Genomic DNA, 22,806 nt, shown 5'->3' with positions numbered 1-22,806 from the left:
GCTATTGGTATACCGACGTCACAAACATCAGCCCGTTTAACGGGTTGAGGCTCACTCGCGACTCATTCTGTGTTACCACCAGCAACAAAGGTGGTGGTGTTGGGGAACGACAAATTGCTATTACTGGTTTTTCCTGCAGTTGCTGTCAGAACTGTATCGCCGGCTATCACGGAGAACAAAGAAAATGACACCCCCTTATGGTTTGGGCACATAGACGCTGTCTCTCCCTTGCCTTCATGTGCAGCAAAACTAACAGATAATTCCAACTAGCTAGGTGACATGGTATCCATGTATTACATGAATCCGTAGCATTCCAGGGGCTTGAGAAGCCTTGGCTTTAGCTCTGAGAGAATACGCCGTTTTTATTCTCGTTGCGGGCACAAAGCCCTTGCAGCTCCGTTGCGCATCAGAAAGCGCACATCAGAAGAGCATCGCAAGAGCACGGCAACATTTCGTGGACTGCCTGCGAACTCCCGCTTGATGGGACTTAAAAGCTGTGGTGTACGAGTTTTATTTAGTTTGAAATATTACAAACAAGATCATGTTGCGCGCCGCAGCAAACACCCTGTGGCTTGGGTTGCTTTTTTTTGGATTCTTGCACAGTTTGGAAGTAATCGTTCCAGCCAGAGCCATCGACGGTAAGCAGCACTGGTTTGCAAGTATCACCTTAACTAATTGTCTTTTACGCGCCTGTCCTTACTGCCTCTTCTTGAACCACTTTCAAGAAAAGACCGTTTGAATCGCTTAGGCAGAAATGATCGCAAATAGCCTTATGTTTGCCCGGTACATTGCTACATGGAATACACATTTGCGCTCAAGTGGTTAGGCTGTGGCAATTTAGTTTATCAATCAACACAGACACGCTGTGGAGGTGTGACATGAGCAGCAAGGAAAGTTACTTATTTGTGTAGACTACCAGCCATTGGAATGAACATCTGTTATCAATTGCTACAACTCCGTTGAATAATCCAGTTATTTTGTTGCGAATGTTACATTGTGATATTCCTCACAGAAAACGATGCGATACATTGTCACATCTGCATTCATGTAGCTTGGTCTTTGGTTACAGACAAAATGTAATCCGTCATTAAGTAGCCATTCATTTTGACATATGACATGAAGATGAGGGTTGAGGCTACTATGTTGCAACTGCGTCCACTTTCAGCTCCTTATCAATATCTAATTAGTACTGCATTGGTTATCGTTAAATCGGCTACTTCTCGTGAAATACCTGTAGCCTACCAGTTTTCTTTACTTAATTTCATATAGCCTGTGTTGTGTAATTCTTTAAACGGCAAGGCCTGCTTATTTCATGAGCTTGCTCAGTTTATTTTCATCAGAAACACCAACGCAGCTGCGTTCCTAAAGAAAGCGTTCAGGCTTAAAGCCTCTGTATTCCAAGTGACAACTCCTCACCCTGTCTCTTTTTATTCAATGCAACGTGCTGATGAGGGTGATAAGCATGAGGCCTTCTGGAAGGCTAACCAACTTTAAAACAATATATAAGCCGAAGGAGTTTGCAATTGCCCGACGTCTGAGTGGCTCCAGAGGAGCCTTCTGTGCTGCCCATAACTTTGTTTTATACATTAAAGCAACACCCAACCTTGATTGGACACCCCGAATTACTAGCGTACACTTCATACAGGAAAAGGGCGTGTTCAACGAGGTGTCAGACTTTAAGAATGATTCTTGAGTTAGCCAGTTGCAGTTTTTGTCCCAGCACTGCTAAACATACGTTATTTCTGTTCAGGGTAATGCATTGTTGGTACCATAGAATGTTTGTATGCCCTAAAGCCCTCCTTCATAATTTAGGTACTCATTATCTATTCTAAAGAACTGCTAATCACAGATTTTGGGTATGTCTGGAAAACATTTAGGAATTATCATCTGGGACTCATAATTGCAATGTAAGTAATTTAGTTAGTGATTGGATAATAAATTGACCATACTGGGGATATAGGTCTACATGCCTCTTCAAATCATGCTTTTCTCTTCATGAAGCCTTTGCCCCATCCTTGTTCAGATACTGTATTGAAGACCAAGGTCCTGAACCATCAACATACCCTGTGTTTAATTGGACCCAAATGCACTTTCTTCTCAAGGAAATCTCATCTAATAGTCTGAAATCGTCCATTGAGAGCTGTTAATTTGGGGGCACTACTTCCTGCAGCTATGGACCTTGACACAGAAAAATGTAATGTCATGCTGTTTTTTACCCTGTTTGTAAAACATAATAGGCAGCACTTGGGCTGTGTCTCCTCCTATGTCAGTGATGTACTGTAGTCACCTGCCTTGGCCAATGCGCTGTGTTACAGGGAGCCCTGTTAAGAAAATGGACATTCAATTGAAGCCCCAATTTGGGGCATTTCTTCACTGCAGAGGTGTTAAATTTACATCACAAGCTTGTTGACATCCCAGAGCCAAAAGGGGTTTGAAAGGGAAGGGGACGAGAGACCATATGAAACGGTGGGCCATTCCCCCTCACCCCACCCCTTCCAGGAACATCTGGATAGAGAAAGATCATTCATCTGGGAAGTATGTGGAGTGTTGGGGATGGGATGTGTGGGGTGAGCGGGATGGTTACCACTCACTCACTCCAGATGGAATTCTCAGTTCTTCTTGGTGTTGACAGTCAAGATGAGGAAGGAGGAATGATTTGCATAGACTGATGTGAGGAGCCATGAACGTGAAAAATAGGTGAAAATCTTAATTCTTAATGTTGACTGTACTGGGCAAAGGAGAGTTCTGCATTCTCCCATTCTTGCCTCAACTCTCTTTCTCCACTCCCTAGTCCTGCCTCTCTGCTCCAATACCATGCTCTTGTCCAAGTTGACTCAATGCACTCAACCCTCAGTTAACATGGTGCTCCATTTATACAGCTGCCTGGCTATTTACCTAAGTCAGCCAGGTTAGGCACACTAGCTCAGGACTTGTATTGCAGCATGCCAGCCGCCTAGGTGGACTGGAATAGGGTGGGCCTGGTGCTCGCGGGATGTGGGACATATTCATTTTATTGAATAAACTTTCATACACATGTGGCACCACTTACAAGGGATGGGTGACATCACCCCATAATGGAAATAACTATCAGGATTACGGTATAAAGCATATGAGCACTCCTATTATACTGAACAAAAATAAATGCAACATGCAACAATTTTACTGAGTTAGAGTTCATATGGAAAACAAATACAAATCATTAATGATGCATAATCTGTGAATGTCACATGACTGGGAATACAGATGAGCATCTGTTGGCCATAGATACCATTAAAAAAAGGTAGGGGTGTTAGTCAGAACCAGTCAGTATCTGGTGAGACCATTTGCCTCATGCAGCGCGACACATTTCCTTCACATAAAGTTGATCAGGTTGTTGATTGTGGCCTGTGTAATGTTGTCCCACTCTTCAATAGCTGTGCGAAGTTGCTGGATGTGAAGGTCATGAAAAAAATGGGAAATTTTCAGCTTCCAGGAATTATGTACAGATCATTGCGACATTGGACCGTGCATTATCATGCTGAAACATGAGGTGATGGCAGCAGATGAAGTGCACGACAATGCGCCTCAGGATCTTGTCACGGTATGTCAAATCAAAATCAAATCAAATGTTATTAGTCACGTGCCGAATACAACCGGTGTCGACCTTACAGTGAAATCCTTACTTACGAGCCCCTAACCAACAATGCTTCTTTTTTTTTTTTATACGGAAGAATAAGAAATAAATGTAACAAGTAATTAAAGAGCAGCTGTAAAGTAACCATAGTGAGACTATACACAGGGGGATACCGGACAGAGACGGGGATACCGGACAGTGTCAGTGTTTTCGGGGACACCGGTTAGTTGAGGTATTTTGTACATGTAGGTAGGGTTATTCAAGTGACTATGCATAAATGATAACAGAGTAGCAATGTGATGTACTGGGCCATTCACACTACCCTCTGTATTGCAGTTTCCATACCAGGCAGTGATGCAACCAGTCAGGATGGTGCAGCTGTAGAACCTTTTGAGGATCTGAGGACCCACAAATCTTTTCAGTCTCCTGAGGGGGAATAGATTTTTGTCGTGGTGTGCTTGGACCATGTTGGTGATGTGAACACCAAGGAACTTGAAGCTCTCAACCTGCTCCACTGCAGCCCCGTCGATGAGAATGGGGGCATGCTTGGTCCTACTTTTCCTGTAGTCCACAATTATCTCCTTTATTTTGATCACGTTGAGGGAGAGGCTGCTGCCTTGGCACCACATGGCCAGGTCTCTGACCTCCCTATAGGCTGTCTCGTCGTTATCGGTGATCAGGCCTACCAACGTTGCATCATCGGCAAACTTAATGAAGGTTTTGGAGTCGTGCCTGGCCGTGCAGTCATGAGTGTACAGGGAGTACAAGAGGGGACTGAGCACGCACTGCTGAGGGTCCCCTGTGTTGAGGATCAGTGTGGAGGATGTTGTTACCTACACTTACCACCTGGGGGCGGCCCGTCAGGAAGTCCAGGATCCAGTTGGAGAGGGAGGTGTTTAATCCCAGGGTCCTTAGCTTATTGATGAGGTCTGAGGGAACTATGGTGTTGAACGCTGAGCTGTAGTCAATGAATAGCATTCTCACATAGGTGTTCCTTTTGTCCAGGTGAGAAAGGGCATTGTGGAGTGCAATAGAGATGGCATCATCTGTCGATCTGTTGGGGCGGTGTGCAAATTGGAGTGGGTCTATGGTTTCTGGGATAATGGTGTTGATGTGAGCCATGACCAGCCTTTCAAAGCATTTCATGGCTACAGGCGTGAGCGCTATGGGTCGGTAGTCATTTACCTTAGTGTTCTTGTGCACGGGCACTATGGTGGTCAGCTTAAAACATGTTGGTATTACAGACTCGGAGAGGTTGAAAATGTCAGTGAAGACACTTGCTAGTTGGTCAGCGCATGCTCACATTACACGTCCTGGTAATGCGCCTGGCTCTGCGGCCTTGTGAATGTTGACCTGTTTAAAGGTCTTACTCACATCGGCTGTGGAGAGCATGATCACACAGTCGTCCGGAACAGCTGATGCTCTCATGCATCTTTCATTGTTATTTGCCTCAAAGCAAGCATGAAATAGTTTAGCTCGTCTGGTAGGCTTGTGTCACTGGGCAGCTCTCGGCTGTGCTTCCCTTTGTAGTCTGTAATGGTTTGCAAGCCTTGCCACATCCGACGAGAGTCAGTGCCGGTGTAGTACGATTCGATCTTAGTTCTGTATCGACGCTTGGCCTGTTTGATGGTTCGTCGGAGGGCATAGCAGGATTTCTTATAAGCTTCCAGGTTAGAGTCCTGCTCTTTGAAAGCCGCAGCTCTAGCCTTTAGCTCAGTGCAGATGTTGCCTGTAATCTATGACTTCTGGTTGGGTTATGTACTAGAGGTCGACCGATTTTTTTTTTTTTTTTTTTTTTTATGTAAAATTTTTTTTTTATATATATTTTTTTTTAATGTAAAATATATATTTTTTTATATATATATTTTTTTTAAATGTATTTTTAATGCATTATTAAAAAAAAAATATATATATATATATATATATATACACACACATACACACACACAGAGGCAAAAAAGTATTTAGTCAGCCACCAATTGTGCAAGTTCTCCCACTTAAGATGAGAGAGGCCTGTAATTTTCATCATAGGTACACTTCAACTATGACTGACAGACATGAGAGAAAAAAATCCAGAAAATCACATTGTAAGATTTTTAATGAATTTATTTTCTAATTATGGTGGAAAATAAGTATTTGGTCAATAACAACAGTTTATCTTAATACTTTATATACCCTTTGTTGGCAATGACAGAGGTCAAACGTTTTCTGTAAGTCTTCACAAGGTTTTCACACACTGTTGCTGGTATTTTGGCCCATTCCTCCATGCAGATCTCCTCTAGAGCAGTGATGTTTTGGGGCTGTTGCTGGGCAACACGGACTTTCAACTCCCTCCAAAGATTTTCTATGGGGTTGAGATCTGGAGACGGGCTAGGCCACTCCAGGACCTTGAAATGCTTCTTACGAAGCCACTCCTTCGTTGCCCGGGCGGTGTGTTTTGGATCATTGTAATGCTGAAAGACCCAGCCACGTTTCATCTTCAATGCCCTTGCTGATAGGAGGTTTTCACTCAATCTCACGATACATGGCCCGATTCATTCTTTCCTTTACACGGATCAGTCGTTCCTGGTCCCTTTGCAGAAAAACAGCCCCAAAGCATGATGTTTCCACCCCCATGCTTCACAGTAGGTATGGTGTTCTTTGGATGCAACTCGGCATTCTTTGTCCTCCAAACACAACGAGTTGAGTTTTTACCAAAAAGTTATATTTTGGTTTCATTTGACCATATGGCATTTTCCCAATCTTCTTCTGGATCATCCAAATGCTCTCTAGCAAACTTCAGACGGGCCTGGACATGTACTGGCTTAAGCAGGGGGACACGTCTGGCACTGCAGGATTTGAGTCCCTGGCGGCGTAGTGTGTTACTGATGGTAGGCTTTGTTACTTTGGTCCCAGCTCTCTGCAGGTCATTCACTAGGTCCCCCCGTGTGGTTCTGGGATTTTTGCTCACCGTTCTTGTGATCATTTTGACCCCACTGGATGAGATCTTGCGTGGAGCCTCAGATCGAGGGAGATTATCAGTGGTCTTGTATGTCTTCCATTTCCTAATAATTGCTCCCACAGTTGATTTCTTCAAACCAAGCTGCTTACCTATTGCAGATTCAGTCTTCCCAGCCTAGTGCAGGTCTACAATTTTGTTTCTGGTGTTTTTTGACAGCTCTTTGGTCTTGGCCATAATGGAGTTTGGAGTGTGACTGTTTGAGGTTGTGGACAGGTGTCTTTTATACTGATAACAAGTTCAAACAGGTGCCATTAATACAGGTAACGAGTGGAGGACAGAGGAGCCTCTTAAAGAAGAAGTTACAGGTCTCTGAGAGCCAGAAATCTTGCTTGTTTGTAGGTGACCAAATACTTATTTTCCACCATAATATGCAAATAAATTCATAAATCCTACAATGTGATTTTCTAGATTTTTTTTTTTCTCGTAGTTTTGTCTGTCGTAGTTGAAGTGTACCTATGATGAAAATTACAGGCCTCTCATCTTTTTAAGTGGGAGAACTTGCACAATTGGTGGCTGACTAAATACTTTTTTGCCCCACTGTGTGTGTATTTTTTAAATAAATGTAAAATATTATTTAATTTATTTAGATTTATTATAAAAATATATATATATTTTTTTAAATTATTTAATGTAAATTTGTAATAATTACAAGAATACTGAATGAACACCTATTTTAACTTAATATAATCATCAATCAAGTCAATTTAGCCTCAAATAAATAATGAAACATGTTCAATTTGGTTTAAATAATGCAAAAACAAAGTGTTGGAGAAGAAAGGAAAAGTGCAATATGTGCCATGTAAAAAATGCTAACGTTTAAGTTCCTTGCTCAGAACAAGAGAACATATGAAAGCTGGTGGTTCCTTTTAACATTAGTCTTCAATATTCCCAGGTAATTAGTTTTAGGTTGAGATTATAGGACTATTTCTCTCTCTACCACTTGTATTTCATATACCTTTGACTATTGGATGTTCATATAGGCACTTTAGTATTGCCAGTGTAAGAGTATAGCTTTCGTCCCTCTCCAAGTTCTCTGTCACTGCAACGGATTTCCGTCATATGGATTCTGGAGAGGTTGTTTTCTCATTTTTAGGGGGTAGATCAGTTTTAATATTGCGGATTGTAGCTTCCATCAATGTAATTATTCCCCCCATATATATTTTATTTTTGTATGTATGCTGACAGGGGTATAAATGGAGCACATAGCCATGCAATCCTGATAGACAAATATTGGCAGTAGAACGACCTTACTGAAGAGCTCAGTGACTGTCAACGTGGCACTGTCATAGGATGCAACCTTTCCAACAAATTAGTTTGTAACATTTTTGCCCTGCTACAGCTGCCTCAGTCAATTGTAAGTGCTGTTATTGTAAAGTGGAAACATCTAGGAGCAACAATGTCTCAGCCACAAAGTTGTAGGCCACACAAGCTCACAGAATGGGACTGCTCTTGCTCTCACTAATGCTGTTGTGGTTGAATGGAAGCAAGACTCCGCAGCAATGTTCCAACATCTAATGGAAAGACTTCCCAGAAGAGTGAAGGCTGTTATAGCAGCAAAGGGGTCCAACTCCATATTAAGCCCATGATTTTGGAATTAGATGTTTGACGAGCAGGTGTCAACATATGTTTGGTCATGTAGTGTACTTTAACTGAGCTTCTCAGTCCTTCTTCATAAAACATATCATGGGGAGGACCCTGAGCAAGGGATTGGAATTAGTCAAACTCGCAATTTAATACATGTACAAAATGATATCTCTAAAAGCATGATGAATTCCCTCTTTCCTTAAAAGAATGATGACTTTCTTACATGAAAGGGGAGGTTAACGTAGCCCCAGACAATCCATCTGAGATCCACTTCAGGTTCAGTCATGGGGTTTGTTTTGCTTTAACCCTGAATAAGGAGGATATCCAAGCTATAGTGTACTGCATCAACTTCTAGTCTATTTACATCCGGGTTTCGTGTTCATTTCAAACTATATGTTCTACGCACATTGAAATTAAATGTATAATTATTTAAAATCTATGTTTACAAAGACTTTGAGACTAGGAGAAAAAGCCATGCATCATGTACGGATATTGGTAAGTGACTGTCTCTTCTCTTCTCTCCCCCGTAGCGGATGTGACGTGTGCTCCTAACCAGTTCCAGTGTGCCATCACCAAGCGCTGTATCCCTCGTGTCTGGGTGTGTGACAGGGACAATGACTGTGTGGATGGATCTGATGAGCCTGCCAACTGCAGTAAGGGCCCAGTCTACTGTGACATCTAACATCGCTCTCTTTCTCCCTTCTCCTTGATTCCTCTTCCTTATTTTTTTTTTTATAGCAGGTGAATTTGAGTACTATTTAACAAGGTCCGGTCATGCAAATGTGGCAAAGGTCCGGATGGACTTACTGTTGAGAGTTAGAATAGTACAATTTTGAAATTTGGTTGTGCAGTTTTTCTCTTATATCAGTCACTGACAGTCACTCAATTAGCCCTTGCCAGCTATATATATATTTTTTAGTAGTAAATTAGTCTAGCAAGCTATCTAAACTTGTAGTTTACGGTTGAATCCGATATCTTATTAAAAGATACAATCAGTTCTCTCTACACTATGGAAAAATGTGTACAATTGCAGGAAATTTGTTGTAAATTTGCAACATCTTCTCTACAGTTTTTGACCACTGTCCCTCCCTCTTTCTACCTCCCTGCTTTTATTCTATGATATCTAACACCCCCCGATATCTCTCGCTCCCCCTCCCTCCCCAGCCCAGATGACGTGTGGAGTGGATGAGTTCCGCTGTAAGGACTCTGGTCGCTGCATCCCGGCCCGATGGAAGTGTGACGGAGAGGATGACTGTGGAGACGGATCAGACGAACCCAAGGAGGAGTGTGGTGAGTGATGGAGAGAGGGATGGGGTAGAGACATTAAGACGCAGGAGGGATGGGGGGGCCCGAAATGAATGGAGAGATTCCCAAGCATCTTTTGTGTGCTGTGTTTTACATAATTGTCTATTATTACAATGTCTGATATAATTCCTTCCTACTCTGACGGTATTTGTTGTGTCCTCAGAAGAGAGGACGTGTGAGCCGTACCAGTTCCGCTGTAAGAACAACCGTTGTGTCGCTGGCAGTGTGACTATGACAACGACTGTGGAGACCACTCTGATGAGGACAAATGTGGTAGGTCCCCTCTATCCTGCCTTTAGGCTCCCCTTCATGTATTTGATGCCAGGGCTATCGCTAGTGTTCCTGCCTCATGTCCCTTATCATTATGGGTAGATAAGAGCTACAGAATAGGTGTATAGTACATCTGCCTTCATCTGGAAAGACTTTCTTTCACTGAATGGTTTCAGCCACATAGGTTCCCATTAACAGATAATTTAATAGTTTGTAAAGGATAAATAGTTGATTGTGTATGTGTGTTCTCTCAACTGCACTGCACGGTCAAGATTAGCTTTGCTTTGATTTACTTTGTGACCATTTGCACACCTCATCTCATGTTTATTCTGCATTTCACACTGGCCTGTTGACGTGGGTTAGTGGTAGGTCTCTTCACTATCAGCACGAACACCCCAAAACCCCCAACCTACCTCTGACCTCCCCCCAATCTACCCAAACATCTTCCTACAGTAACTATCCCTCCTATACCCATCAGGAAAAATAGATATACAAAACATTTAAAAGTAACTATCCCTCCTATACCCATCAGGAAAAATAGATATACAAAACATTTAAAAGTAACTATCCCTCCTATACCCATTAGGAAAAATAGATATACAAAACATTTAAAAAGTAACTATCCTCCCTGCCTCGTATCTTAAAAAGTGGACTTACTCTATCCAGATTCCAAGATCCTGCCCAATCCTACTAGCCTTCTAGACCCCTGCTGTACCATGTGACCCATTGTACTCCCATCCCCATTCCCCAATCCTTCATTTGTCCCTTTACCAGTCTTTTCCCCCATCGTTACAGCCATTTACCCTCATGACTTTCTGTGATATGTCTGTGTCTGGAAGTTCTTATTCTTTCCCACAACCCTTCATCTCCCCTCCTCCTTCTCTCCTCACATCTCCTCTCTCCCTCCAGTGCCGAGGCAGTGTTCAGAGAGTGAGTTTTCCTGTACAAACGGTCGCTGCATCGCCGGGAGGTGGACGTGTGATGGAGACCATGACTGTGCTGATGGATCAGACGAGGTACAGTGACACAAACCATTATTGAAAATAGTGGAAAATTACACACATCAAATGAATGGAAGGGGAAAAGTCCCTCACTGCTCCATGCTCTCTTGTTAAAGCTTAGTGATGTGAATAATCACTGCCATCCTACAAGTCCTAGCTCATTGTCACAATGAATACATTAATGGACTATAGAGGTTTGTTCCTTTACACATGAATGGCATTGTCATTAGAGTAACATATTAAGGGAAAGGGGAAAACCTAGTCAGTTGCACAACTGACTGCATTCAACCAAAATTAGTCCTCTGCATTTAACCTAACCCTTCTGAATCAGAGTGATATGATGATGATAATAATAATGATGTCCTGTTGCAGAATGGCTGTGATGTGAAGTGTGACAGTGATCAGTTCCAGTGTAAGAACAGCCACTGTATCCCCATCCGCTGGCGCTGTGACGCAGACCCTGAAGTGTGACATCGGAGGTGAGTTTCAGACACAAACACTTACACTGGAGAATTATCACTGAATTATTGTCCATCCATACAGTCTGGGGTGGCAGGGTAGCCTAGTGGTTAGAGCATTGGACTAGTAATCGAAAGGTTGCAAGTTCAAATCCCCGAGCTGACAAGGTACAAATATGTTGTTCTGCCCCTGAACAAGGCAGTTAACCCACTGTTCCTAGGCTGCCATTGAGAAAAAGAATGTGTTCTTAACCGACCTGCCTAGTAAAATAAAAAATAAAAAATTGTAATGTTTGTTTGTGTCAGTTAATCCTATGGGTTGCTAACTGGAGGTTTTACATGAAAATACAACAATTCATTCATTATACACAAACATTATTGTACTGTACTTATGATGTTCATTAAGTACAAGATGTGGGTATGTATTTCATAGAGAAAAGTAACTCTTTCTCTTCTCTGTCTCAGTGGGTAGACACTGCCCCCTGGATGAGTTCCAGTGTAACAACACTCTGTGTAAACCCCTGGCCTGGAAGTGTGACGGAGAAGACGACTGTGGAGACAACTCTGATGAGAACCCAGATGATTGCAGTGAGCCCACCATTACCCCTGACATCAATAACAGAACACGGTCCCTGAGGATCTTTCAACTCCTACCTAACATCTGTCATCTCTGCTCTCCTCCTCTAACTCGCTTTCTATCCCTCAGCGAAATTCCAGTGCCCTCCCACAAGGCAGTTCCGCTGCCACAACGACCGTGTCTGCCTGCCATTAGCCAGGCGCTGTGACAGTGTTGACAACTGCGGGGACAACAGTGATGAGATCAACTGTCGTGAGTTTGTTTCTAGTGGTAGAGAGTTATGGAGTTGACTTTTACAATAGTTACGGAGTTGACTGGATGGTTATGGACTTAACATAATGTCCCCTGTACCTCCAGAGACTCCTCCTACCACGCCAGTCTGTCAGAAGGATGAGTTCCAGTGCTCCAACGGCCGCTGCATCAGCTCCAACCTGCGCTGTGACTACTTCAACAACTGTGAGGACTACGGCTCTGACGAGATCGGCTGCAACAAGAAAGGTGTGTGTCATCTCGGCACACAAGAGAAGTGTGCGTGTGGTGTCGGTCCTGTTTGTCTCTGTCTCTGTGTGTACATGCAATTGTCTGTAAGTCTAACTCTTTATCCTGTCTCGTCCTATTCAGACTCTGCCCTGAATGACTGCCGCAGTAACAGGACAGTGTGTGGCGATGGTGATGAGGCCCATTGTGTGGTGAACGGCTCTGAAGCCTTCTGCGCCTGCAAACTTGGCTTCCAGACCACAGGCAACAACAGATGTGAAGGTACATTATAGCACCACAGCACTGGTCCAAATACACTCTGTTACTGGACGTCTGGTGTAGTCTAGTGATCTGTAACCTGAATTATTTTGCTGGGTGTTTGTTCTCAGATAAGAATGAGTGTAAGCAGTTTGGAGTGTGTTCCCACACCTGCAACAACACCAAGGGCTCCCACAAGTGCAGCTGCCACAAGTACTTCACCAGGATCAACGACAGCTGCAAGGCTGACAGTGAGTACTGCTCGGATCAGTAAGATCCTCTCAAGCTCTATCAGGTTGGATGGGGAGCATCGCTGCACAGCTATTTTCAGGTCTCTCCAGAGATGTTTGATTGGGTTCAAGTCTGCGCTGTGGCTGGACCACTCAAAGACTTGTCCCTAGCCACTCCTGCGTTGTCTTGGCTGTGTGCTTAGGGTCGTTGTCCTGTTGGAAGGTGAACCTTCGCCCCAGTCTGTAGCAGGTGTTCATTAAGGATCTCTGTACTTTGCTCAGTTAAGGTTTGCCTCCATCCTGACTAGTCTTCCAGTGGTGACAGCATGATGTGAATCAAGTGAATCAACCACAAAGACAAGGGAGATTTTCCAAAAACGCAGACATGGATATCCCTTTGAGCATGGTGAAGTCATTAATTACACTTTGGATGGTGTATCAATACACCAAGTCACTACAAAGGTACAGGCATCCTTCCCAACTCAGTAGCCGGAGAGGAAGGAAACTGCTCAAGGTTTCACCATGAGGCCAATTGTGACTTTAAAACAGTTAGCGTTTAACGGCTGTTATAGGAGAAAACTGAGGATGGATCAACAACATTGTAGTTACTCCACAATACTAACCTAATTGACATTGTGAAAAGAAAGATGCCTGTACAGAATAACAAATATTCCAAAACAAGCATCCTAATTGCAACAAGGCACTAAAGTAATACTGCAAAAATGTGGCAAAGCAATTAACATTTTGTCCAGAATACAAAATGTTTTACAGTATGTTTGGGGCAAATCCAATACAACACATTACTGAGTATCACTCTCCATGTTTTCAAGCATAGCGGTGGCTGCATCATGTTATGTAAAGGCCTGTAATCGTTAAGAACTGGAGTTTCTCAGAATAAAAAAGTAACCGAATGGAAGATGAATTCATCTTTCAGCAAGACAATAACCTAAAACACAAGGTCAAATATACACTGGAGTTGCTTACCAAGATGACATTGAATGTTGCTGAGAGGCCAAGTTAGTTTTGACTAAAATCGCCTTGAAATTCTATGGCAAGACCTGAAAATGGCTGTCTAGCAATTATCAACAACCAACTTGACAGACCTTGAATATATTTAAGAGTAATGTGAAAATATTGTACAATCCAGGTGTACAAAGCTCTTAGACTTACCCAGAGACTCACAGCTGTAATCGCTGCCAAAGGTGATTCTAACATGTATTGACCCAAGGGTGTGAATAATTGTGTAAATTTGATATTTCTGTAATTAATTTAATACACTTGCTAAAATTTCTAAAAACACGTTTTCACTTTGTCATTATGGGGTATTGTTTGTAAATGGGTAAAACAAATCCATTTTGAATTTGGACTTTAACAAAACAAAATGTGGAATAAGTCCAGGGGTATGAATACTTCCTGAATGAACTTCACCGCACAGTCACCTATACTATAGCTAGCTAGCAAGCCAAACTTGTATATAGTTAGTGACCCATAGGCCAACTCTTGCTGCTACTTTAGCGCTGCCGTGCATAACGTCTCCAGAAACTACGATGTATCGCAGCCGTGTTGTCATTTCACGTCTTCATCCACTTTTGATGTCACTAATGTTAGCTAGGTGATGCGCCTATTATACATTGTTCAGTTCACGTGTGCCTTGCCGGGCTGCTTACTATAGCCAAGTGAACAAAATTAGCTCATAATAATATTAGCTATTTCCTTACTCACCATTTCACCGTCAGCTCATTCAACAGCTCCAGATCGAACTAAGTGCATTTGCAGACGGCAGTAAGCGGTAGTAACTACCAGGTTGTAAACAGGAAGTAATGAGCCCGCACATGTACATGTTTTGCAGGTGGTTCCAAATGAACTAAAACCATCCCTCGTCAGATATAAATATAATTAATCTTATAATGAAACACACGGCATGAAACACACGATCCAATATATTACACATAGACTAAAACAATGATTTATTGACCTAAATCGTTGTGCAATATCAGGGGTAAACTATGGGCATCATCTTTCAGCTGAAAAAGTGGATGATTTCAGCTGGTGTGGGTATTTAATCCTACATTAGGATTAGGGGTAGGTGAGCATTTTAATCCTACTTTAGGATTAGGGGTAGGTGAGCATTTTAATCCTACTTTAGGATTAGGGGTAGGTGCGCATTTAATCCTACATTAGGATTAGGGGTAGGTGAGCATTTTAATCCTACTTTAGGATTAGGGGTAGGTGAGCATTTTAATCCTACTTTAGGATTAGGCGTAGGTGAGCATTTTAATCCTACTTCAGGATTAGGGATAGGTGAGCATTTTAATCCAACTTTAGGATTAGGGGTAGGTGAGCATTTTAATCCTACTTTAGGATTAGGGGTAGGTGAGCATTTAATCCTATTTTAGGATTAGGGGTAGGTAGGCATTTAATCCTACTTTAGGATTAGGGGTAGGTGAGCATTTAATCCTACTTTAGGATTAGGGGTAGGTGAGCATTTAAATTCTACTTTAGGATTAGGGGTAGGTGAGCATTTTAATCATACTTTAGGATTAGGGGTAGGTGCGCATTTAATCCTACTTTAGGATTAGGGGTAGGTGAGCATTTAATCCTATTTTAGGATTAGGGGTAGGTGAGCATTTTAATCCTACTTTAGGATTAGGGGTAGGTTAGCATTTTAATCCTACTTTAGGATTAGGGGTAGGTGAGCATTTAAATTCTACTTTAGGATTAGGGGTAGGTGAGCATTTTAATCATACTTTAGGATTAGGGGTAGGTGCGCATTTAATCCTACTTTAGGATTAGGGGTAGGTGAGCATTTAATCCTATTTTAGGATTAGGGGTAGGTGAGCATTTTAATCCTACTTTAGGATTAGGGGTAGGTTAGCATTTTAATCCTACTTTAGGATTAGGGGTAGGTGAGCATTTTAATCCTACTTTAGGATTAGGGGTAGGTGAGCATTTTAATCCTACTTTAGGATTAGGGGTAGGTGAGCATTTAATCCTATTTTAGGATTAGGGGTAGGTGAGCATTTAATCCTACTTTAGGATTAGGGGTAGGTGAGCATTTAATCCTACTTTAGGATTAGGGGTAGGTGAGCATTTAAATTCTACTTTAGGATTAGGGGTAGGTGAGCATTTAATCCTATTTTAGGATTAGGGGTAGGTGAGCATTTAATCCTACTTTAGGATTAGGGGTAGGTGAGCATTTAAATTCTACTTTAGGATTAGGGGTAGGTGAGCATTTTAATCATACTTTAGGATTAGGGGTAGGTTAGCATTTTAATCCTACTTTAGGATTAGGGGTAGGTGAGCATTTTAATCCTACTTTAGGATTAGGGGTAGGTGAGCATTTTAATCCTACTTTAGGATTAGGGGTAGGTGAGCATTTAATCCTATTTTAGGATTAGGGGTAGGTGAGCATTTAATCCTACTTTAGGATTAGGGGTAGGTGAGCATTTAATCCTACTTTAGGATTAGGGGTAGGTGAGCATTTAAATTCTACTTTAGGATTAGGGGTAGGTGAGCATTTTAATCATACTTTAGGATTAGGGGTAGGTGCGCATTTAATCATACTTTAGGATTAGGGGTAGGTGTGCATTTAATCCTATTTTAGGATTAGGGGTAGGTGAGCATTTAATCCTACTTTAGGATTAGGGGTAGGTGAGCATTTAATCCTACTTTAGGATTAGGGGTAGGTGAGCATTTAAATTCTACTTTAGGATTAGGGGTAGGTGAGCATTTTAATCATACTTTAGGATTAGGGGTAGGTGCGCATTTAATCATACTTTAGGATTAGGGGTAGGTGTGCATTTAATCCTACTTTAGGATTAGGGGTAGGTGAGCATTTTAATCCTACTTTAGGATTAGGGTTAGGTGAGCATTTTAATCCTATTTTAGGATTAGGGGTAGGTGAGCATTTTAATCCTACTTTAGGATTAGGGGTAGGTTAGCATTTTAATCCTACTTTAGGATTAGGGGTAGGTGAGCATTTTAATCCTACTTTAGGATTAGGGGTAGGTGAGCATTTAATCCTACTTTAGGATTAGGGGTAGGTGAGCATTTAATCCTACTTTAGGATTAGGGGTAGGTGAGCATTTTAATCCTACTTTAGGATTAGGGGTAGGTGAGCATTTAATCCTACTTTAGGATTAGGGGTAGGTGAGCATTTTTTAGGACTTTTAACCACATATGGAAATGCTCCATTTTCACACATGTAGACACACACAGGTGTGGTGCTGTGGAGGTAAGGAATATGCGGTTGAAAAGTGGCCGAATTGCCCTTTAAGATGAATGCACTAACTGTACTTTGCTCTGGACAAGAGCATCTGCTAAATGACTGAAATGTATTTTAGGTTTTGTATGGACCCCACAAAGAATAGCTGCTGCATGTGCAACAGCTAATTTGGGCTCCTAATAAACAAAACATTTAAAACTCTCTCTACTGCCACCAGCTGGCAGTATAATACTCTAACACTACTGAGTTAGAGAAGTGGAGGACTACAAAATGTTAACTGCCTGGCACTCTTTTGATATCCATCTCAAGACTCCTTGCTCTCACTATACTCAGACGGATAGTTGTCTCTCATGTATGTGTGTGTGTGAGTAGGTAGCTGCGAGGGCCACTGTCTGAACAGAGGCACTTGTCTGCAGAGTGCCAGCGGGGCGCGCCAGTGTCGCTGTCTATCCCAGTACAGCGGCAGCACCTGCGAGGTGGACAAGTGTCACTACTGCCGTGACGGCAAGTGTATCCCCACCAACTCCTTCCAGCCCACAGGAGAGGTCACCTGCATGTAAGTGTCTCACACACACACACACACACACACACACACACACACGTCCTCCTAACCTATTGTTGCCTGTGTGTGTCCTGTAGCTGCACAAATGGCAGAGTCCAGCTCAGCTGCTACACATGTGATGAATACTGTGCTAATGGACAGTGCTCTGTCAACCCACACACACACCTACCAAAGTGCAAGTAAGTTCTCTCTCTTTCTATCTCGCACTCTCTCACATACATATATTATAGTAACCCTGGTTACTGTGCGGTTACATCTGTCTGTGTCTATCTCTCTCCCCCAGGTGTTCTGCAGGCTGGGTGGGGCATCGCTGTGAGGTGGTGGCCTCTAGTGTAGACTCCTCAGAGTCTGGTGGACGTAAGTAAACTGTCCTCAACTTTTCTGAAGGTTTGCAAAAAGAAGATCAGCTGCTCTACATTTTACACATATTATTGTGGCTGCACATCGACTTGACGTTACCTGAAGTCTCCTGCCCAAGTGTGTATGTATACTGTTTCTGTGTATCTATGTGCAGGTGCTGCCTCCATAGTGATCCCACTGTTGATGCTGCTGTTGTTGGTTATGTTGGTGGGAGGAGCTGTGTTCTGGTACAGGAGGAGGATGAGTGGGTGAGGAACGTTACACTAGACAATACAACACCGGGGCACTAGCGGAACACTGGGACAATATCTACCTTAACCCCCTATCAAGCTCTCTCTACTTCTCAGGCTGTTTTTAATGCTGCGTCCTATTGTCTCTGCACTTTCTCTCTCATCCCTCCCTCGCTCTCTCCTAAGGTGACCACATGTCCCGGATTGTGCATCAAACAATCATGTCCCATATTTTATTAACAATTTAAAGCACCACTTTACACAAAAAGTTAGATTTGTCCTGTAAGTCAGACTTCCTATTAATTTCAGAATTGACATTCCAATCTGTATCTTTTGCAGTCACATTGCGCTTATGACAAGATATATATATATATATACAGTGCCTTGCGAAAGTATTCGGCCCCCTTGAACTTTGCGACCTTTTGCCACATTTCAGGCTTCAAACATAAAGATATAAAACTGTATTTTGGCTTTTTTCTTGCCACTCTTCCATAAAGGCCAGATTTGTGCAATATACGACTGATTGTTGTCCTATGGACAGAGTCTCCCACCTCAGCTGTAGATCTCTGCAGTTCATCCAGAGTGATCATGGGCCTCTTGGCTGCATCTCTGATCAGTCTTCTCCTTGTATGAGCTGAAAGTTTAGGGGGACGGCCAGGTCTTGGTAGATTTGCAGTGGTCTGATACTCCTTCCATTTCAATATTATCGCTTGCACAGTGCTCATTGGGATGTTTAAAGCTTGGGAAATCTTTTTGTATCCAGATCCGGCTTTAAACTTCTTCACAACAGTATCTCGGACCTGCCTGGTGTGTTCCTTGTTCTTCATGATGCTCTCTGCGCTTTTGACGGACCTCTGAGACTTCACAGTGCAGGTGCATTTATACGGAGACTTGATTACACACAAGTGGATTGTATTTATCATCATTAGTCATTTAGGTCAACATTGGATCATTCAGAGATCCTCACTGAACTTCTGGAGAGAGTTTGATGCACTGAAAGTAAAGGGGCTGAATAATTTTGCACGCCCAATTTTTCAGTTTTTGATTTGTTAAAAAAGTTTGAAATATCCAATAAATGTCGTTCCACTTCATGATTGTGTCCCACTTGTTGTTGATTCTTCACAAAAAAATACAGTTTTATATCTTTATGTTTGAAGCCTGAAATGTGGCAAAAGGTCGCAAAGTTCAAGGGGGCCGAATACTTTCGCAAGGCACTGTGTATATATATCATAAGTATGTGGTACTGGTGATGTTAAACACTTCTCCAATCGTTGATGAGATTGAATATTCTGACTGCACAGATGTAAATAGCCGTATTAGACTGAAAGATAAGGTCATTTCATCAAACTTGTAAAGCTCATTAGTTGCTCATTCAACATATTTGCTGGTACTTCACTCAATCCCGTTTTTAAAAGTCTCCCTTCCGAACTGTTTTACATTCCCTGAGACCAACCACAAATGTTTACTTGGCCAAATATTCCCAGATTCGTATAAAACAGCCACATGTGGTCTCTCGTTTCTGCATCACCAAATAAGGTGCTCACTCGGCAAAAGAGTAGGCTTTGTGCGCTTCAGTTATCTCGCTTGGAGTGCTGCCAAGAACATGTATTCATGTAGGCTACACTGTACCTCAAACTCATCCCCTTGTCCCGCATTTTAGTATTTTAAATGTGGTTACCCACCCCCCACCCCTCTCTGCTGTGAGTAACTGCATCTCTTCTGTTCCTCAGGTCTGGCAGGCCGGGCAAGTCCTTCTCCAGACCCTCGCGGTAACGGTTGCCACGTTACGCTTTCCATCCTCTCTCACTCAATATGGCATCCCATCTCTCTCTTCATCATTCTCTTTTGCTGTGCAGTGTATAGTCCTGTGGTCAATGTCGTTCTCTGTTGTGCCTAAGGGGTCATGGCCCTCTCGTTCAGCTTGCCCCTCCCTCTCCTGATCTAAATACCTGTTCAGGACTGGTCTACCCTCTCCAAAACACCTACTATACTTCTAGGGGTGTAACAGGAATTATCTATTGAAGAGGAATGGATCAGTTTATGGCCCCAGGATGTCTTAATGGACCCCATGCTGTGTTCCATCATGCTGTACTGTATTGGGTTGTGTAGAATGCTACTGTATTTCTCATAATGAGAGAGAGGACGCTCTGACTGCGTTGTTCCAAGCCACGATTTGGAAAATGCAACATGAAAAATCCAGCATTTACAATGGTTGTTGGTTGATTTGTTACTTCTCTTCATTCTTCAAGTCCATGGTTTGAACCAATATGGTAATGCTCCAAACAGACAACAACGTGGATTTCTGTCCAAGACATCGATAGATTTGACCTTGCTTGTGTCTTTGAAGTAGGCATTCAGTAGTACCACTTACAGGGTGTGTGTAATGTTGGCTTACTTGATACTGTTACATACCCCTCTCCAGGACCAGTGTGTCCTGTAGTATATACTAGCTAGGTGAATGTTGGATTTGCTTCCTGGGTTACCGTGACAGTGATGTGAGCCCTGACCCTCGTGATGTGGCCATGTCGCTGCCCGCGCTGTGTGGACTCAGGACCCGTCCGTGTCTAAGTGATCATGTCCTTTCACCTCTGTATCTGCAGGGCCAAGGGCTTCCAGCACCAGAGGATGATTAACGGGGCCATGAACGTAGAGATAGGAAACCCAGCGTACAAGATCTACGAGGGTGAGCCAGACGAGGATGCCGGGGATCTTCTAGACTCAGACTTCACACTGGACCCAGACAAGGTAAACAAGGTAATACAAGCAAGCACACAGACACTTGCACCATGTCACACATACCTGCACAAGCAAACGGACACAAATGAGGCAACATACAAACACAGACCTACTACCATGTATTTAGTTGATCTAATGGTCCTCCCTGGTCTCTTCCCAGCCCACCAACTTCACCAACCCAGTGTACGCCACCCTGTACATGGGAGCCCACAACAGCCGCAACTCCCTGGCCAGCACAGATGAGAAGAAGGAGCTTCTGTCACGGGGGGGATGAGGAGCCCCTGGTGGACCCGCTAACATAAACTGTCTATTAGCCTGGGGCGTAACATTCCAAACACACCCCTCTTTTTGCCTTTGAAAGAAAAACAGAAAGAAAATAAACAGAAAAGGCGTGCACACTGTATAAATTGTACAAAAATCGACCTTTTTGTATGTGATTGCAGTATTATATTTTGTCCTTTTACGATTCCTCTGGTCAAAAATGAACAAAAACATTTTATAGAATACATTTTTTATTTACTATTTTTGTCCCTTTACCTAAATAGCCACTACCGCTGTGCACAAGAAAATGGAAGAAGAAAAACATAATTGGAGCAATTTGTTTTGTATGAATTGTATAGAGAAAAAAACATTGTTCTATTTAATTTTGTTTGTGTTAATTTTGAGCAGGGGAAGGCGAACTCAGTTTTGTAAGTCAGTACCAATGTTGTCTTGATGACAGTTTTGTCTGCAGGGTGTAAGACAGGAATAATACAGTACGATTTGTGTACAACACGTGTAAAATGTCAATACCGGATGGCAACTTATTTCCATATTATTTTCTCAGAAAACTATGTTCATGAAATGGTTTTCTTTCTTGCACAGACAATGTTTTATGGTGTATATACCGTAAGATGTAACGCAGGTCAATATATGTTTGTTTCTATCCTGAAAGGTGTGTAGGGCTCATGTGATGTTAAAATAGCGTAATCAAAGTGTTGTTGAAGCGACTGAGAATGAGTGACTGACTGATTACTGGTGAGATGTGATGATTATGACGATGTTGAAGATTCCAGGCTTGGGAATGCGTCCATATAGTGGGCTGTGGGTGTGCCCAGTTCCCATGTCACGGCAGGTCAGAGGATGCTAACGATGGGACGGACCAGGTATACTGTGAGAAGATGTGTGACACCTTCGCTGAGAAGGTCACCAATCTGCACCCTTTCAGTGGACTGTGGTGTCAGAGGACAAGTGTCTTAGTTACAGCTGTGTGGATGGACATAGAAAGGAGATGGGATAACTAATGGTCTAAGGTATGTTTGTTTTTCGCAGCATTTCCTCATGTGGTTTATGTAAGGGCTTGACTGTCCTCCTGGCCCTGTCAGACGTCAGTACAGATGAATCCTTCTAACCTGAGAAAATGAGTTTTGTGCTTTAATGGTTTTGTAACAGCTCTCTCTGAAGGGCATTAATTTCTTTCTTTATTTTGGACTGTTACGTAGCGTTTCCCTCCACTGTTCTTCCTTTAGCCGTTTCTGATCATCTGTCTTTTTGTACCCTGCTGCTAACGCTGCCGTTTTGGTTGCCCTGACGTGTCGGTTACCTTGACGTGTCTAAGCTCAGCCAATGTCCCAAAATGCTGCTTCTGTCAGGTGATCAGACATATTTTAATGCATGTGAGAAAAGGCAAACAAATGTTCAAGTAACTAGAATAACAAATCCGAATTTTGCTTACTTGTCAGCAAGTGTTATTTTTGATTTATGCGGCCGCATTTTATTTCATTTTTTAAATTGAAATCTATTTAATTTACCTTTATTTAACTAGGCAAGTCAGTTAAGAACAAATTCTTATTGTCAATGACGGCCTAGGAACAGAAAGTACAATCATTTTACTTTAAAGAACATTTTTGCAAAATCATACATGCATTCTTGGATTTAAG

At 42.5% G+C, this 22,806-nt stretch overlaps 1 protein-coding gene and 1 pseudogene across 2 annotated transcripts; both read left to right on the top strand.

Moving 5' to 3' along the window:
- Positions 1 to 411: 411 nt before the first annotated feature.
- LOC110528994 (uncharacterized) lies at positions 412 to 22,595 on the top strand (annotated as a pseudogene). The gene is made up of 13 exons (XR_016497340.1): positions 412 to 638; positions 8,729 to 8,851; positions 9,363 to 9,488; positions 9,667 to 9,776; positions 10,683 to 10,789; positions 11,147 to 11,241; positions 11,666 to 11,820; positions 11,939 to 12,069; positions 12,169 to 12,307; positions 12,431 to 12,568; positions 12,676 to 12,795; positions 20,752 to 20,905; positions 21,048 to 22,595. The product of XR_016497340.1 is annotated as an uncharacterized LOC110528994 (transcript).
- On the top strand, positions 13,763 to 18,380 carry LOC149982611 (uncharacterized). Its single transcript, XM_090242178.1, has 5 exons — positions 13,763 to 13,790; positions 17,372 to 17,555; positions 17,639 to 17,740; positions 17,845 to 17,918; positions 18,076 to 18,380. Exons 1-5 carry the CDS (start codon positions 13,763 to 13,765, stop codon positions 18,171 to 18,173), a joined length of 486 nt encoding a protein of 161 aa, XP_090098304.1. The 3' UTR covers positions 18,174 to 18,380.
- Positions 22,596 to 22,806: the final 211 nt, after the last annotated feature.

This window comes from Oncorhynchus mykiss, chromosome 7 (assembly GCF_057628025.1).
Source record: "Oncorhynchus mykiss isolate SJ-2025 chromosome 7, ASM5762802v1, whole genome shotgun sequence".
Classification (NCBI taxonomy): Eukaryota; Metazoa; Chordata; class Actinopteri; order Salmoniformes; family Salmonidae; genus Oncorhynchus; species Oncorhynchus mykiss.
Note: the sequence above shows the minus strand (reverse complement) of the source record. Positions and strands in the feature narration are given on the sequence as shown.

What these genes read in the sequence shown, in the direction of transcription:
- LOC149982611 (XM_090242178.1), top strand. Translation starts at nt 13,763, where the DNA reads ATGACATTGAATGTTGCTGAGAGGCCAA. An exon ending in ACAGGAGAGGTCACCTGCAT is followed by an intron (nt 17,556 to 17,638) that starts GTAAGTGTCTCA and finishes TGTGTCCTGTAG; the next exon opens with CTGCACAAATGGCAGAGTCC. An exon ending in ACACACCTACCAAAGTGCAA is followed by an intron (nt 17,741 to 17,844) that starts GTAAGTTCTCTC and finishes TCTCTCCCCCAG; the next exon opens with GTGTTCTGCAGGCTGGGTGG.